Genomic DNA, 13,648 nt, shown 5'->3' on the forward strand with positions numbered 1-13,648 from the left:
AGTAGTGTGTGTGTGTGTGTGTGTGTGTGTGTGTGTGTGTGTGTGTGTGTGTGTGTGTGTGTGTGTGTGTGTGTGTGTGTGTGTGTGTGTGTGTGTGTGTGCATATCTGTGTTTGTATCGATGGGCCTACATGCCTGCTGGTGACATCATCCTCATATGCTTCACTTCCACAGTTATCTCCCACAGAGAGTAGATGACAGATTAGCCAGGCCGTGCCCTCCTAGTGACGCAACAGCTTCAGCGTTGCTACCAGTCAGGTCAAGAGTCAATGCAAGTACTTTCTGAGTTCCCGCAAATATGGGAACTCCTCCCACTTTGTTAGGAAGCAAACAATCATTAGCAAACCAAGGGAGGGCATTTGGGAAATGCTGTTTGGGAAATGTGAATTGTTATGCTCTTGGTCAGACCAAGTCTCGAAGAGATCTAGAAGTCGGTGATAATCAGGCTAATGACAGATATACAATGGCCTATGAAAAGTAGTGAAATGGAATTATGAACTTCGTTCCCTGTGGTCAATTTATGAAAAAGAAATCATGCTCTATCAATGACCCTTGAGGACACATTGTGTCTTTCTTTTTAATTTAATTTTATGGCTTTAGGACTCTGTCTCTTGTCTTGGTGCACGGTTATTTCATTTGTGATTTGAAAAAGGCTCAGGGTCTAAATGAGAAGTGGATGAGTCATTCATCACCTCGTCTATGGACCGATATTTCCCCTGTCAATCACCTCCGCTCTGACGAAGACAGACGCACACTGTAAAATAGGCTGTAATTGCACTTCTCTCTCTTTTTTTTTGGAAGACCCCAAGGCCAGAATAAGACAACACTTCAAACCAAAGAAGAAGAAAACAGAGGAGACGCTGTTCCCTCTTCTCTGGAGTTCAAATAAGCCTAGTCACCTGCCTCTGCTGTCACAAGATGCTTTGTTGCCTGTACACCTCAAGCATATTAACAAAGCCTCACCTCCCCCTTTTCTTTTCTTTCTTTCTTCTTTTCTTCAAAAAAAATCACCCTCACCCTTTCTGAGAATTGTCAATTCTATGTGCTTGCACCACCACCCAGTGGAGAAAATTTGGTATTGCAAATTAACATGGCCGTTCTGTGGTCCAGTAAAAGAAAGACCAAGAACAGTGATAAATACCCTACTAAACAGAAACTTAATTTCATTTAGCCTAGGCTACATATTTCAAAATAAGTTTAAATGAACAAAACAAGTCCATAGGCTGAATGGGATCGGATTGTTGTCACGTTGTCTGACCAGGCCTAGGCCTAAGCCTACTTTCATGCAGTGGTTTAAGGTTATAAATAATGACAAATACTTGTCAATGATATTAGAAATACAATATCGAGGCAGCACTATTTCAGAGTGGGGAACATATTAATTCCACCAGTGCAAGCCTGCAGTTTAGGCTACACAGAGGATAGGCCTAGGCTAATTGCGCATAAACCACTGGCCCTCGCGGTAAACAACTACAAGTAGTTCATGAGATAGCCTACATGTATGCGTGACTGGGTGAAATGGGTGACTAGGCCTATTGCTATTCCTGTTAAGCTACATCTGACATGTTAGGCCTATCTGTCCACATTTAATAAGACAGATAGCCTAACCAATAATGGAATAATATAGGCCTGTGTGCACATTGCAGAGTCACAATTAGCAGACTAGTCGTTCCGCACCAATAATCAACTATTCAATCAGTCAGTCAGTCAATTAGTGAATCAATCAGTCAATCGGTGTCTATGGCGTTGCCTGATGTGGGCGTTATCCTCCTGACCTGCTCGTGCAACTGCGTTGTCGGTAGGCTATCGCGTCGCCCCCTTTAACGAAATATATTGTTCTACTTGTTTGATTTGGACCATTCAACGCATTTTTTCATATACTGTCTTTTGATAGAGACAGAAGTGTGTCGGTACCATTCACATTTGGTAGGAGAGTGCTATCGGCTATTTAAAACCCGACAAACTTCCTATATTAAATGCCCTCCGCTGTTGGCCTTACACAACGGGTATCACACATGTCTCTTTATCACATAGCCTACATAATTATGTTAGACTGACTGATTTTAAAAGTGTGCATATTGACATTATTTTTTTCTCAAATGCTTTTTCGAAGCCATTTTTATTTACGCTGTTTCTGAACAAAATGTACGCATAATGTTACAGGCAGTCACAGGACAACTATAACGTACGCTATATTGGAGGTCCTTACCTATCAGACTTGCTTTCTCCTGGATAGCAAGCACTGCAATGGCGGATTACGATAACTACGATGACCGGGATCGGGCTTATGGTAGCTTTGGCGGCGGAAGAGGGTAAGAAAATATATCAATAGTGTATAATATTCACCCTCAGGTGTCAAACGAGCAGTGCATGTTGTATTTTGGTGTTATAGAACAGATACGTTGCAGCCATGATTGGGGTAGGCCTAGCATTCGTAACCGGGGTTTCGGTCCTGCACATTACCGATATGATGAATGGAAGGCCGGACCTAGTATTCAGGAAAGTGCGTGGCTTGAATGTGCTCTCCAGTGATAACGTAGACTTCTGTTATTGCTCTTCTCGTTGTTTTGCTCGTCTGTTGCATATAGTAACGGTATATTTTGCAGTTCCAACGTATGTGAGGCACGCTAACAAGCTAGTTAGCCTTTGCCAGCAAGGCACTTGGCGCCAGGGTCTTAGGGAAAAAAACAGCCCACATGGACTGCATGTTGTGCTACAGTCAGCAACTCTGCCATTTCGACCACAATTTTGACTCGTCCGTATGCAATAATATAATCGTGTAGTCTGCTCTAGCAGTGTCTGTTTTGTGGTTTACTGTCTACTGGTATGTGGACACTTGTCCCTTGAGCTGTTGCTGATGTCGGATGTTACAGAGGTGTAGCGTATTAGCCATATCGCTAGCTGGCTAACATTCACAGACAGTGTTGCATGGTCAGGTTGGTGGGCCCAAATCTCTGCCCCCCATTTTACCCCAGATACCAATATCTGCGACATACGATATGCAAGTGGCCAGTCCTTGAAAATGACGGATTCAGTTACGAATACAACGCCTTGTTGACTGTGGCCCCTGTTTCCCCCTCTCAAAATGCAGTAGCTTTGTCGACGCAGCGAGCTAACAAGTATCATTCCCATGCATTGTGTGACACGGGTTTTCTTTTCCGTTGATGACCGGTTGCTTACCAACCGATTCCATCAAATGCACAATTCTCGGCATGAACCATGTCGTTGGCCTGTGTTGTCAACGCCCTATGAAGTGCTTGACGAGAGGCATACGTTCATCGTAACGAACGAGGGCGTCTGCTGCGCCGTGAACTGTTGTGATGCATGTTTTACGCAGAGCAATATCAGTAGAGCTACGTGCTCTGTGGCACTGGGTTGGCCGCTAGCCTTTCCAGTGCTGTTCTATATCGTGCAATGCATGTTGGCAGTAATTCAAGTCTGTAAACGATGACTTCAACAGCCGAAGAACATACGGTGTTCCAGCAATAACCTTTTATTCAGCCTGTCTTGGTCAACGACGGTTGATTGTAGTCTGTCGTGTTTGCCAGAATAGGCTGAACCGATATGGCAGCACATTTTGCTTAGGGAAAACAAGTGCCATGTCGTTGTTTACTTGTATGGGAATGGACCATGTGTCACCTCGTCTGTGCTGGGATAGGTGCTCATGTCGCCGTTCTTTCGTGGTGTGTCTGGTGTTGCCTTCTGCTTGTATATGACTCGGAAGGAATGCTACAGGCATGCAAGGGGAGTCCCAGCATTCGATATGACTCCACATTTCATGTCTGAGGGGAACAGGACTGAAAGTGACAGGCTAAAATGACTGACGTCTATTCAGATAGAGCTTTGGCTTTGTTGAATGTGTGTGGTGGGCTGTGTAAACAAAAGGGCCTGGGCCCCTGCCTCCTAAACTCGTGGCTGACATGAGATTTCGAGTAGGCAGCAATGCTTGTACAAGCGGACACTCACTGTGAATGGCCCCTTGCCATAGGCCTAGATCACAGTAGTGGACAAATGAAAGGTTATTCTGTCAGTATCAAGTGTGTTTTCTAACACCGGACTGGTTGATATGCACATGTTTTGTGTCTGTTATCTTTCTGTTTCGCAGCACATTGTGGGCCAGCATTTTAATCAAGCACGAGGCCTACTACTGGTTTAGTTCAGTGGAGTTTATCTATTTTGCAAATGTTGTGTTGTGTCTCTCTCTCCAGATCATTATCATTTGGGCCATTATTGTCTTGCAGCACATGGCACTGTTTATGGCTATGACTCCACATGTTTCGGCCTAGTATTTCATGCACCTGAGGCCTAAAGGTTAGGGTGCCGGGTCTTGGGGTCAGAAGAAGGTGGTAGCAGCTTCTAATTCCGGTACCAGAGCAGTCAGTCAGAATGTGGGTGGGGGAGTAAATAACTAATGCCCTCCTTTGACCATCACCCAGGGGCTGAAGTGCCCTTGAGGATGGCACCTAATCCCACATTGCTCCAGTCCAGGGACTTTACCCAGCACCTAAATAACTATAAGACGCTCTGGATAATAAAGAGTAGTGCCAGCGAATTGTTAGGTGGCCTAATGGTTGGGGTCTTTTCAGTGGCACAGATTGTAAATACAATGTCGCAGTATAATGGAATTAGAAGGTGCCGCCTTCTGATAACAAAACCTTGCAATCACCAACGGTTTTATCCCAATGTTGAACAGTGGTGCGTGTTGCAGAATACGATGTCACAGAATGGTACAAGTCTGGAAAGAGCTTTCACATATGGGAATATGGCAGTGGTTGCAAAGTATAAAGTCTGTTCTGGGGTGTGCCAGTCGGTGCACCACCCAATACTAAAATAATTGTATGTCAATCTGGATAAAGGGCCCAAGTTAAACGTAAAGCAACGCAATGGGTAATGTAAATAATTGGTGAGTGGCTGCAAAATGACACCATGCATAATATCAAAGGAATAATGTAACATGTCAGTACAGAATGGCATGTAAATAGATGGGTATGTGTCGGTGGGCATCAGTTGGAATTCTGCATGTTGTGAATCTTGCTTCACCCCCATGTATGTAATGGGTGGCTGGGTTTGTCCAAGTGGGTAGAGAATGTAATATAATGTAAATGGGTGGGCATGAGCTGGGGCTCTGCATGTTGTGTCTTTGCTTTAACCCACCCCCCTCCTCCATGTGTGGCCTCTTTGGACCCTGCAGACCCCGAGGTGGTGGCGGCGGCATGGGAGGACCCCGCAAGCAGAAGGAGCTCCCCACGGAGCCCCCGTATACGGCCTACGTAGGCAACCTGCCCTTCAACACTGTGCAGGGCGACATCGACGCCATCTTCAAAGACCTCATGGTCCGCAGTGTGCGACTCGTCCGCGACAAAGAGACAGACAAATTCAAAGGTGAGCCCTACACTCTCTGACTTTGCCCTGATGAAGGCCAAATTGTGCCTTGAGCACACATACTTATGCCTCTTTCCCACTGCCAGTTTTCCTGTAGGCCTACAGTGCGACTCGGCCACCACGTTTTGCTTCAGATTGAGCTGTGTCGTGCCTATTCGAAAAGTAAAAAATGACGGCCGAGTCACGCTGTGTCGAGCTGTAGGCCTACCAGAAAAACGGCAGTGGAAAAGAGGCATTAGTCAACCCCTCTGACTTCTCATTTCCTGAGGCGGGATTGGAGGAGCAGGTGTCTGTTGGACATTGGAAGTTGAACCTGGAGCTCGTTTTGTGATTGGGAAGGGACGAGGCAGATGGTGGCAGCTGTTATCCTGTTAATGGGTTTTGTGTAGTTTTGCTTTACAGCTGTTGCTGCATTTTGTATTGGGGGAAAATTGTGCTTTTTGATACCTTTTTTTTCTTCCTGTCTTGTTTTTTAAGTCGGGACTTAAATGTAAAGTATGCCGTCACACAAATCAGCCAGAGCATGCTAGGGATGTTTTTATTTTTCATTTCCTCACCAGCAGTGAGCGCAATGGCAGCAGCAACAAATGACAACGACCAAACTAGGCTGCAAGGCTTAAGGATGAGTTGAATAAGCAAGTAGACGGGAACAATCTAAATATCCTGGAAAAGACAGTTAGAGAGAGTTTGTGGAATTAAAGAATCATTGGATAACTTCAAAGATCAAATCTAACAGTGTATCCGTAGTGCAGACAGTTCTCGTTTGATATATCTGTTAATTTAAAGACCATAAGACTTGGGACTTTTCAATTAGATTTTCTCCACCACACATGTTTCTCTGGCTCCTTATCAGTCATTCGGCATAGTAAACAAACAGAAGTTTTTGTTGTCACTTGGCCACCAGAATCCAGTGACGCCATTCACACTGGCCTGTCAATCCCCCTCCCCTTTGTTAGCGTGAAAAAGTGACGTCACAGAGTCCTTTACTGCATACATATAATGCAGCTCTGCTACTACACACACTCTCTGCGCACACACACACACACACACACACACACACACACACACACACACACACACACACACAAACCTCCCCGTCTCGGAAGCGAGGGTGAGCTAGTGGTGGCATGAAAGCGTTTGGCCAAAGCTCAGATTAAGCCTAATAGACTGAGTCATCTCTTTCTTTTTTTCGCCCCCTTCCTTCCTTCCTTCTTTGTTGGAGGGAATTGACTAGTTTGTTTCATGGCAGAGCATTTCTGGATGAGTAACTGTGTGGCAGGGATTATGAAGAGCGTAATAACTCATCAGGATGTCTACTGCTGCTGCATCACGTTTGTCACGCTGTTGATGCCAAGTGTGACCTATTGTGTGTGTGTGTGTGTGTGTATGTGTGTGATGCCTTCATTTCCTTCAGGGTTAATGAAGTGTTTCTACTGTGCTCTTTGCAGGTTTTTGTTATGTAGAGTTTGATGACTTGGAATCCCTCAAAGAAGCTCTGACGTACGATGGTGCAGTGAGTGTCTTTCTCTCTCTCTCTCTTTCTTGTTAAAATTTCTCTTTTATATCCACTGATACGGATGGCTGGTCCCTGTAAAGACACCAGGACAGGCCTCAACGCTGGGGCGGTGTGCAATGCTCACATGGTCTCTCTCTCTCTTTTTGTCTTTCTTGTCCGTTTCTGTCACCCGCAGCTTCTGGGAGATCGGTCGCTGCGAGTGGATATCGCGGAGGGCCGAAGGCCAGACCGGGGAGGCGGCGGATTTGGCTTCCGAAAAGACGACAGAGGTACCAGCGCTGGGCGGACGAGACTGCCTGGCCCAGTTAAATGCTTCTTGCTGTGGGCAGCCTATGGAAAATGTTGTGTGGTTTCATAATACTAGTACGATTGACATAATACTACTTATCTTTTTCTCATGTGTAACACTTACTGACAAATGAATTAGCACTTTGTGTTTTTCTGGTTCTTTTTCTGTCTGGCTATTTTTCTATGGGGTTGATCCATCAGCTGTCCTGTCTCCTGAAGTCCAAAGTCCTTTTATCTGATCCGGATAGAGCAATCTACTAAAGATGTTTTCAGACCGGCCAGCCTGGTCTCTGAGCCAGTTACTGTATTTCGATCTCCAAAGTGCTTGCCCTTTTCGCTCGCATATACCTAAGTTTTACTTTGTGCACAAAGGGAAGCAATTTTTTGTTTACCCGAAAGCAGATTTTGTTGGGCATGCACATGTTGAGAATATTTTTAGATTAGTGTTGGGAACGGGCACAAATTCATTGCTCTGTTGGTCTGAAAATGGCATCTTTTTTTTTTTTTTTTTATGATGAGTTTGCGGTTCAGAGACTTTGACTTCAGGAATTACAGACTCATTTTTCATCCTTCATCCTCATCTAACCCATCTCACTTTTCCCCATATCTTCTTCCTCCTCCTCCGCCTCCTCCTCTTTTTGTCTCATGCCTTTTTTTAAGGAAGAGGTAGTGACCCTGGCAGTCAGATAGATGCTGTCCTCATCTGCTCTCCTAATAATTACTCCACTTGATTACTGCGCTCTCTTATCTTGCTAGCAGCATCTTACTTTAACTCTCTGTCCTGGATGCCTCTAGTGCTCCCTTATAGTAGGTAGTTACTGACTCCAAGGCAAACTAACCCCCCCCGTCTAGATTGGATGGGCTTCTGGCAACTTTGTGGCTGTGTGGTAGAGAGGATTTCTTTCTTTCTTTCTTTCTTTCTTTCTTTCTTTCTTTCTTTCTTTCTTTCTTTCTTTCTTTCTTTCTCTGCTTCTCTTTATCTCCCTCTTGCTCTGTCTTGTACCTTTTTGTTTCCTCCTCTTTATTTTTTTTGCTTAATCTATCCCTCCTCTTTGATGATTCTTCCCTTCTACCTGCATTCTCTTTTTTCCCCTCTTTTCTTCTTTCTTTTCTCCTCTTCCTCTTTCTTTTGAAGTCTGCCTATCCCACCTCTTATTCTTTCTCTATTCTTCCTCTATTTCGCTCCTCTCCTCCTTTTCTCGGTGCTGGCCCCTAGGCCCTAAGCGCCTGCCTTTAGTGTTAGCGTGCTGGTTGTTTTGGTGTTAAAGCTGAGCCCCAACCCATGTCCCCTCACAGGAGGTCGCGGAGGTTCTCGTGGAGGGCCCAGAGGAGGCGGAAGAGACGACTTCGACTCTCACTCTGGAGGAGGAGGTGCGATAAGCGTTGAGGGGTTGGCCCCCAAGCCAAAACCAAGAGAGAGAGAGAGAGAGAAAAAAGAACAACTGAAAACATGAATGAACAATGAATTATTGATGTAGATGGCCAGCAGACTGTAGGCTACACACAGTGCCTAGGTCCAAGCAGCTACAGTGTTTGGAGTAGGCTGAAGTGAAGACCACAGCTAATGCGGAACTGTTGTACAGTGCTGTGTTGGGGGAGTGCTCATGGGAAAATGATGGTGATGAAAGTGCAGTCAGTGTTGAAGTAGCTGTACACTGGTGTTGAGTGTATTTTCAGGGCAATATTGATGATGCAGCCAGGTCAGGATGTTGTTATTTAATACCTTTTTAGTCCCTCATAAACCCACCCTCATTATCCGTACCCCACAGTATCCAACATTTTTCACTTTTTGAAGATTTCATTTTGACATCGCCATTCACAGAGGAACATCATCTCACCCTCCTCATTAGGCTCAAGGGTACAGGAGCCATGCCATTGCCCCGGTGCTGATGGGAAAGGAAACTTTAGTGGAGAGTTTGCACTTTTTTAAGAGCTGATCCGAGGTCAGACGACTTGGACATTTAGTTGCGTTTACGATTGAGCAGCACCACTGGTCTCTAGAGTGCTTACTTGTGTCATGTCGCTCAGTGCTGCTCAATTGTGAACGTGCCCACTGCCTATCAGAACTTTCTCTTGCAAAGGAGTCATCTCGTATACTAGGGGTGTAAATCATAGCCTCTATGGTGATACGATACGGTATCGACAGAGAGAGTAGAGAGAGAGAGAGAGGTTCCATTGGCCCATTGTTTCCGGGTTCTATTATTGGGGGGGAAATCCCCCTTTAGGCAGACCGAGGCAGACCTGAGGACTGTTCTATTCAATGCTAGGAACATTATGACACGCCCCTTTAGGCAGACCGGAACCTGGTCATGTTAGGTGACCATAGAAACCTATTATGTTGGCATATCTCTATACTTAAAGAATCTCTGGTATCGATGTCTTAAAGCAGAAATTCGATTATTTTCGATACTTAAGAATTCCCTACAGTACGATTCGATTAAATCGCCGGCCGATACATCGATACATATCGATTATTATTTACACCCCTATCATATACTGGCTTTGCAGATCAGCTGTAAAGGGCAAAAGCTCCACAACAGCAAACAAAAAATCACAGATAGCTGTCAATATCCTTCTGCTCACCCAACTTTCATTTTCCCCCACCGATTTTATTTCTCCTTCCGCAGGCTTTAATAGAGATGACGATTTCATGGGCGGCAGGAGTCGGGGCGGTGGTCGGCCCGGAGACAGGAGAGGGGGTGGAGGCATGGGTGGAGGCATGGGCGGAGGCATGGGCGGAGGCATGGCCGGAGGAGGAGGCGGCATGGGAGGTGGAGGAGGTGGACGCTTCAGAGACGGACCGCGAGCCGGCCCCGGCACGGACTTCAGAGAACCCTCTGAAGGTGGCTGAAGCACACTGCTCTGGAATAAGATTTTAGTTCTCAGATCTTGTTTGTTGAAAGTGGTAGACCATTCAGCAACTTACTTGGTTGCAATGAATGAATGAATGATGAAGGGCTTTATTTGACATTCTCAGTTCTTAAGTAAAATTTAAATACGATAAAGTTCTATTACAAGCTGGCTGCAGCACATAATTAAATAAATAAATTCCCATTTCCAACCAACCAAGTTGCTAAGTTATTAATTTAGCACTAGTAGCTGAACATTAATTTTGGGGACGAACAGGCCTACTTTCGTGCTTGTTTATTTGTGGGTCGCACCTTTATTTACCTTTATCTCTTTATTTATATGGTTGTTAGTTTTGTAAATGTGATATGATGTTTTTTTTCTATCTGTATTGGCCATGATATAGGCATAGCTGCTGAAATGGCAATAAATGTAAACAATCAATCATGTTTATTAGTGTTAGTGTATTAGTTGTTGAGCATGTGGCGTCAAAGCATTTTGTCTAACAACTCATCCTTTCCACCCCCTTATTCCCATCTTTTCCCACTTTTTTTCACCTTTTCTCAGAGGAAAGAGCCCAAAGACCAAGGCTACAGTTGAAGCCACGTACGGTCAGCGAACCACTAAACCAGGTGGCCAACCCCAACTCGGCCATATTCGGCGGCGCCAAGCCGCGGGAGGAGGTAATACCCAAAGAGAAACAGTAGGAGGGAGAGAGACTGCCGCCTGCCCTTCCTGCCTACCCTGCCAGCCAAGCTCCTGGGAGAGAACGGAGGGCAGGGAGAGGGCTTTGGGGGGGGGGGGGGGGGCTGTTGGTGAATTTGGAGATGGAAATGGAGGTGGTGGTGGTGGAGGAGGAGTAGGGAGGAGGTGTATGAATGGAGATGCAAGGGGAGATATAATGTGTTTGTATGGCAAGGGGGGTGGTCATAGACGTATCATGCCAATTTTGTTGTGGGGAGGGGGGATAGGATGAATAACCTCCAGGTCATCATTCCTACCTGACAGAGCGGAGACTCTCCCCCCACCACCATTGTCCTTCTTACTCAATTCAGTGCAAGTGCAAATATTTATTCGAGAAGGATTTTGAAAGAAAAAAATAACAGAAAATATAAAAAATGAGAAATATTACACCGACACACTCTTCTCTCTCACACACAAACACAGTCACACACTTGCCATTCATAACACGGTTGCGCCGCACTCCGTTTTTCCTCACGTTGTAAACACACAGACGACTACACAAATATTAGCAGCTCGTGAATGCATGTCAACAAAAACCGTTATATATAAAAAAAAAGAAAACTGGTTTTTACGTCCACCTCTGCTTCCCTGACTAGTGCCTGCTTTGTAACTGTAGCTCTCGCGGATGAGACGTTCATTCATGTTGGCTGAACATGAGGAGAAGTGTTTTTTATTGTTATTTTCAGTTTTCTTATTTTGTTGTCATCATTGAGCTGCTCTATTTTAGGAAGAGGATGCATTTTTAATTTGGATTTCAAACCCCCCTCGCCCCCTGAGCCTTCACCAATTATCTTTCAATTATTTTAATACAAGCCCTTTTTGTCAATATTGTGTGGGTAATTAGCGTGAACTTTTTCTGTTTTTGTTGTCAGAGCACAGCACTCTGTGACTCCTGTCCCCCCAGGTGGCTTCCTGACCGCTCACAAGCATCGTCGCCTATAGTGATATATGTCTGTTGGTCGCGCAGTTGATATTTGCCACCATTAACTGATCCTCGGCTCTGTTGCAGCCCGTTGGAACATGAGCTCGAACATGAGTACCTCCGAATATAGACTGACACACATGCACTTTCGCAAACACATACACACATAAGCAAGTACACAGGTACTACATGATACACATACACACACGTGCATACACTCGAATCCTTACTCAGTGCAAGCAGCACACCGCGGTGGTCATGAAAGGTTCTGTGGCAACACTGAAAACAGTGCTTGACGTCCACAGAGCCGGACTTCCAATACCCGCACTAGAGTTACTGGCCTCTAGGGGGCATGCTGGCTCTAAAAAGGCTGGGGTAATGAAAATGAGTTGCTGCAGTTATAGTCAGTATTTGGGTGTTCAGATTTAGTGTTCACTAATGAAGGCATGTGAAATGTTACAGGAGATCTACCTGTGAAAGCATTTTGTTCAATTTCCCTCATGTTTTAGTGTAGGCTAATGGTTGTTTTATGGGTTTCGAAAGATTTCTCTTCAATATGTACTGTCATGTTGTAACATTGTTCTTTTTTCAAGCCCTTCATTGATGAACCATGTCTAACCTTTGACCCCTTGTGCTTGTTTTTTTCTTCCGATCTCCCTAAAGAACTAATGTATCCATGTGGCTGCATTATTCCGGAAGGCTAGACTGGATCTACGGGCTTTGTTCACCAAAAATCTTTCAAAGACATCTTCCCAAAGAAAACAGAAACAAAACAAAATCCTGGCGGGGCTAGCAGGGTGCTGGGCTTCTCTTCCATTCCTGTTCGCCAACATGGGCACACAAAAAAAGAGAAAAAGAAAAACAAAATGATAAAAAATAAAAAGAAAAAAGTTTCCAGCCCTGACCTGATTGGCTATGGAGCGGTTGGACCGAGGGCTTGTGGGAAACTGAGTCCCAGCATTATCTTCACCCTGCATGCCCCCTTCTTTGGGAACCTCTGCCCCCCCTTCGCCAGACCTTAACTAAACTGAGGACAGTGGCTGCAGTTTCGTTCTGTTGCCTTTGGGTAAGGACTGTATAAAAAATGTAATGTGTTTTTGTTTCTTTCCCAAGGCATTTGTTTCTTTGTGCTTGGATTAAAATGAGAAGAGAGACATAAAAAGTCTTTTCTGTAGTTCATAAGACACTCGGTCTAGGTTGTGTCCCCTCGAAAAAAACGTTTACCTTTTATTATACAATTCTCCTGTCTATTCCTGGAATGAACAGTAATCCCTCTTTATGAGTCACTGTCTCAGTTTTACATTATTTCAAATCAGAAGATAATCTGAGCCAGAATAATTTTATTGCATTGCCATATCTCTGGCATATATAAGCCCTTGAAAGATTTTTTTGACCTAAGTCTGTTAAATGCCAGCGGTGAGCTGCTTTCTGTAATAATGAAGTAATTACTCCGCACCCAACCTTTCACCTTACACCCCTCCCACCCTTTCCTGTTTAGGAGCAACGTGAATGCATCATAGGTTTGAACATGGCCGCGCTATGGGCTAAAAAAAAAAAAGAAGCTATGTCTTTGTCAACCAACATTCAACTTTTCATGGCTTGATGGTTATGTACTTAATTCAAGACGGTGAAATAATAAACAGCGCTCACTTAACAGTCAAATGCTTAATACATAGGAAGCTTGTTGAACAAAAACAAAAACAACTGCTCACACGACAAAACTAAGGTGACAGGCACTTTGCCTGCCCACTAGAAGATTAGCGTAGAAATCTCTTGGGATACCCATGTGCCGCAACCATTTTATTTACATTTTATTCGACATGAAATGGAGAAAGTGACACCCTTTTCTTACTGTATTATAGAAAGAACAGCTGTTTTTATTCTTTCTTTTTTTGTTGTTGTTTTCATTATTTCCTACACTGTTTATGGCAATAAAATGTATCATCTTAC

At 44.5% G+C, this 13,648-nt stretch overlaps 1 protein-coding gene across 3 annotated transcripts; it reads left to right on the forward strand.

Annotated features, from left to right (window-relative positions):
• Positions 1 to 1,740: 1,740 nt before the first annotated feature.
• eif4h (eukaryotic translation initiation factor 4h) lies at positions 1,741 to 13,647 on the forward strand. 3 transcript variants are annotated; one of them, XM_063205637.1, is made up of 8 exons: positions 1,741 to 1,797; positions 2,163 to 2,311; positions 5,191 to 5,381; positions 6,830 to 6,894; positions 7,073 to 7,166; positions 8,482 to 8,556; positions 9,813 to 10,028; positions 10,600 to 10,754. In XM_063205637.1, the coding sequence occupies exons 2-8, from the start codon at positions 2,247 to 2,249 to the stop codon at positions 10,737 to 10,739; spliced, it is 846 nt and encodes a 281-aa protein (XP_063061707.1). In that variant the 5' UTR covers positions 1,741 to 1,797; positions 2,163 to 2,246; the 3' UTR covers positions 10,740 to 10,754. The 3 variants fall into 3 exon arrangements, with proteins under 3 accessions (XP_063061707.1, XP_063061709.1, XP_063061708.1); XM_063205638.1 differs by lacking the exon at positions 1,741 to 1,797 and adding an exon at positions 12,362 to 13,647 and having other exon boundaries at positions 10,600 to 10,715; XM_063205639.1 differs by lacking the exons at positions 1,741 to 1,797; positions 8,482 to 8,556 and adding an exon at positions 1,862 to 2,005.
• The last annotated feature ends 1 nt before the right edge of the window (position 13,648 follows it).

This window comes from Engraulis encrasicolus, chromosome 8 (genome assembly GCF_034702125.1).
Source record: "Engraulis encrasicolus isolate BLACKSEA-1 chromosome 8, IST_EnEncr_1.0, whole genome shotgun sequence".
Lineage (NCBI taxonomy): Eukaryota > Metazoa > Chordata > Actinopteri > Clupeiformes > Engraulidae > Engraulis > Engraulis encrasicolus.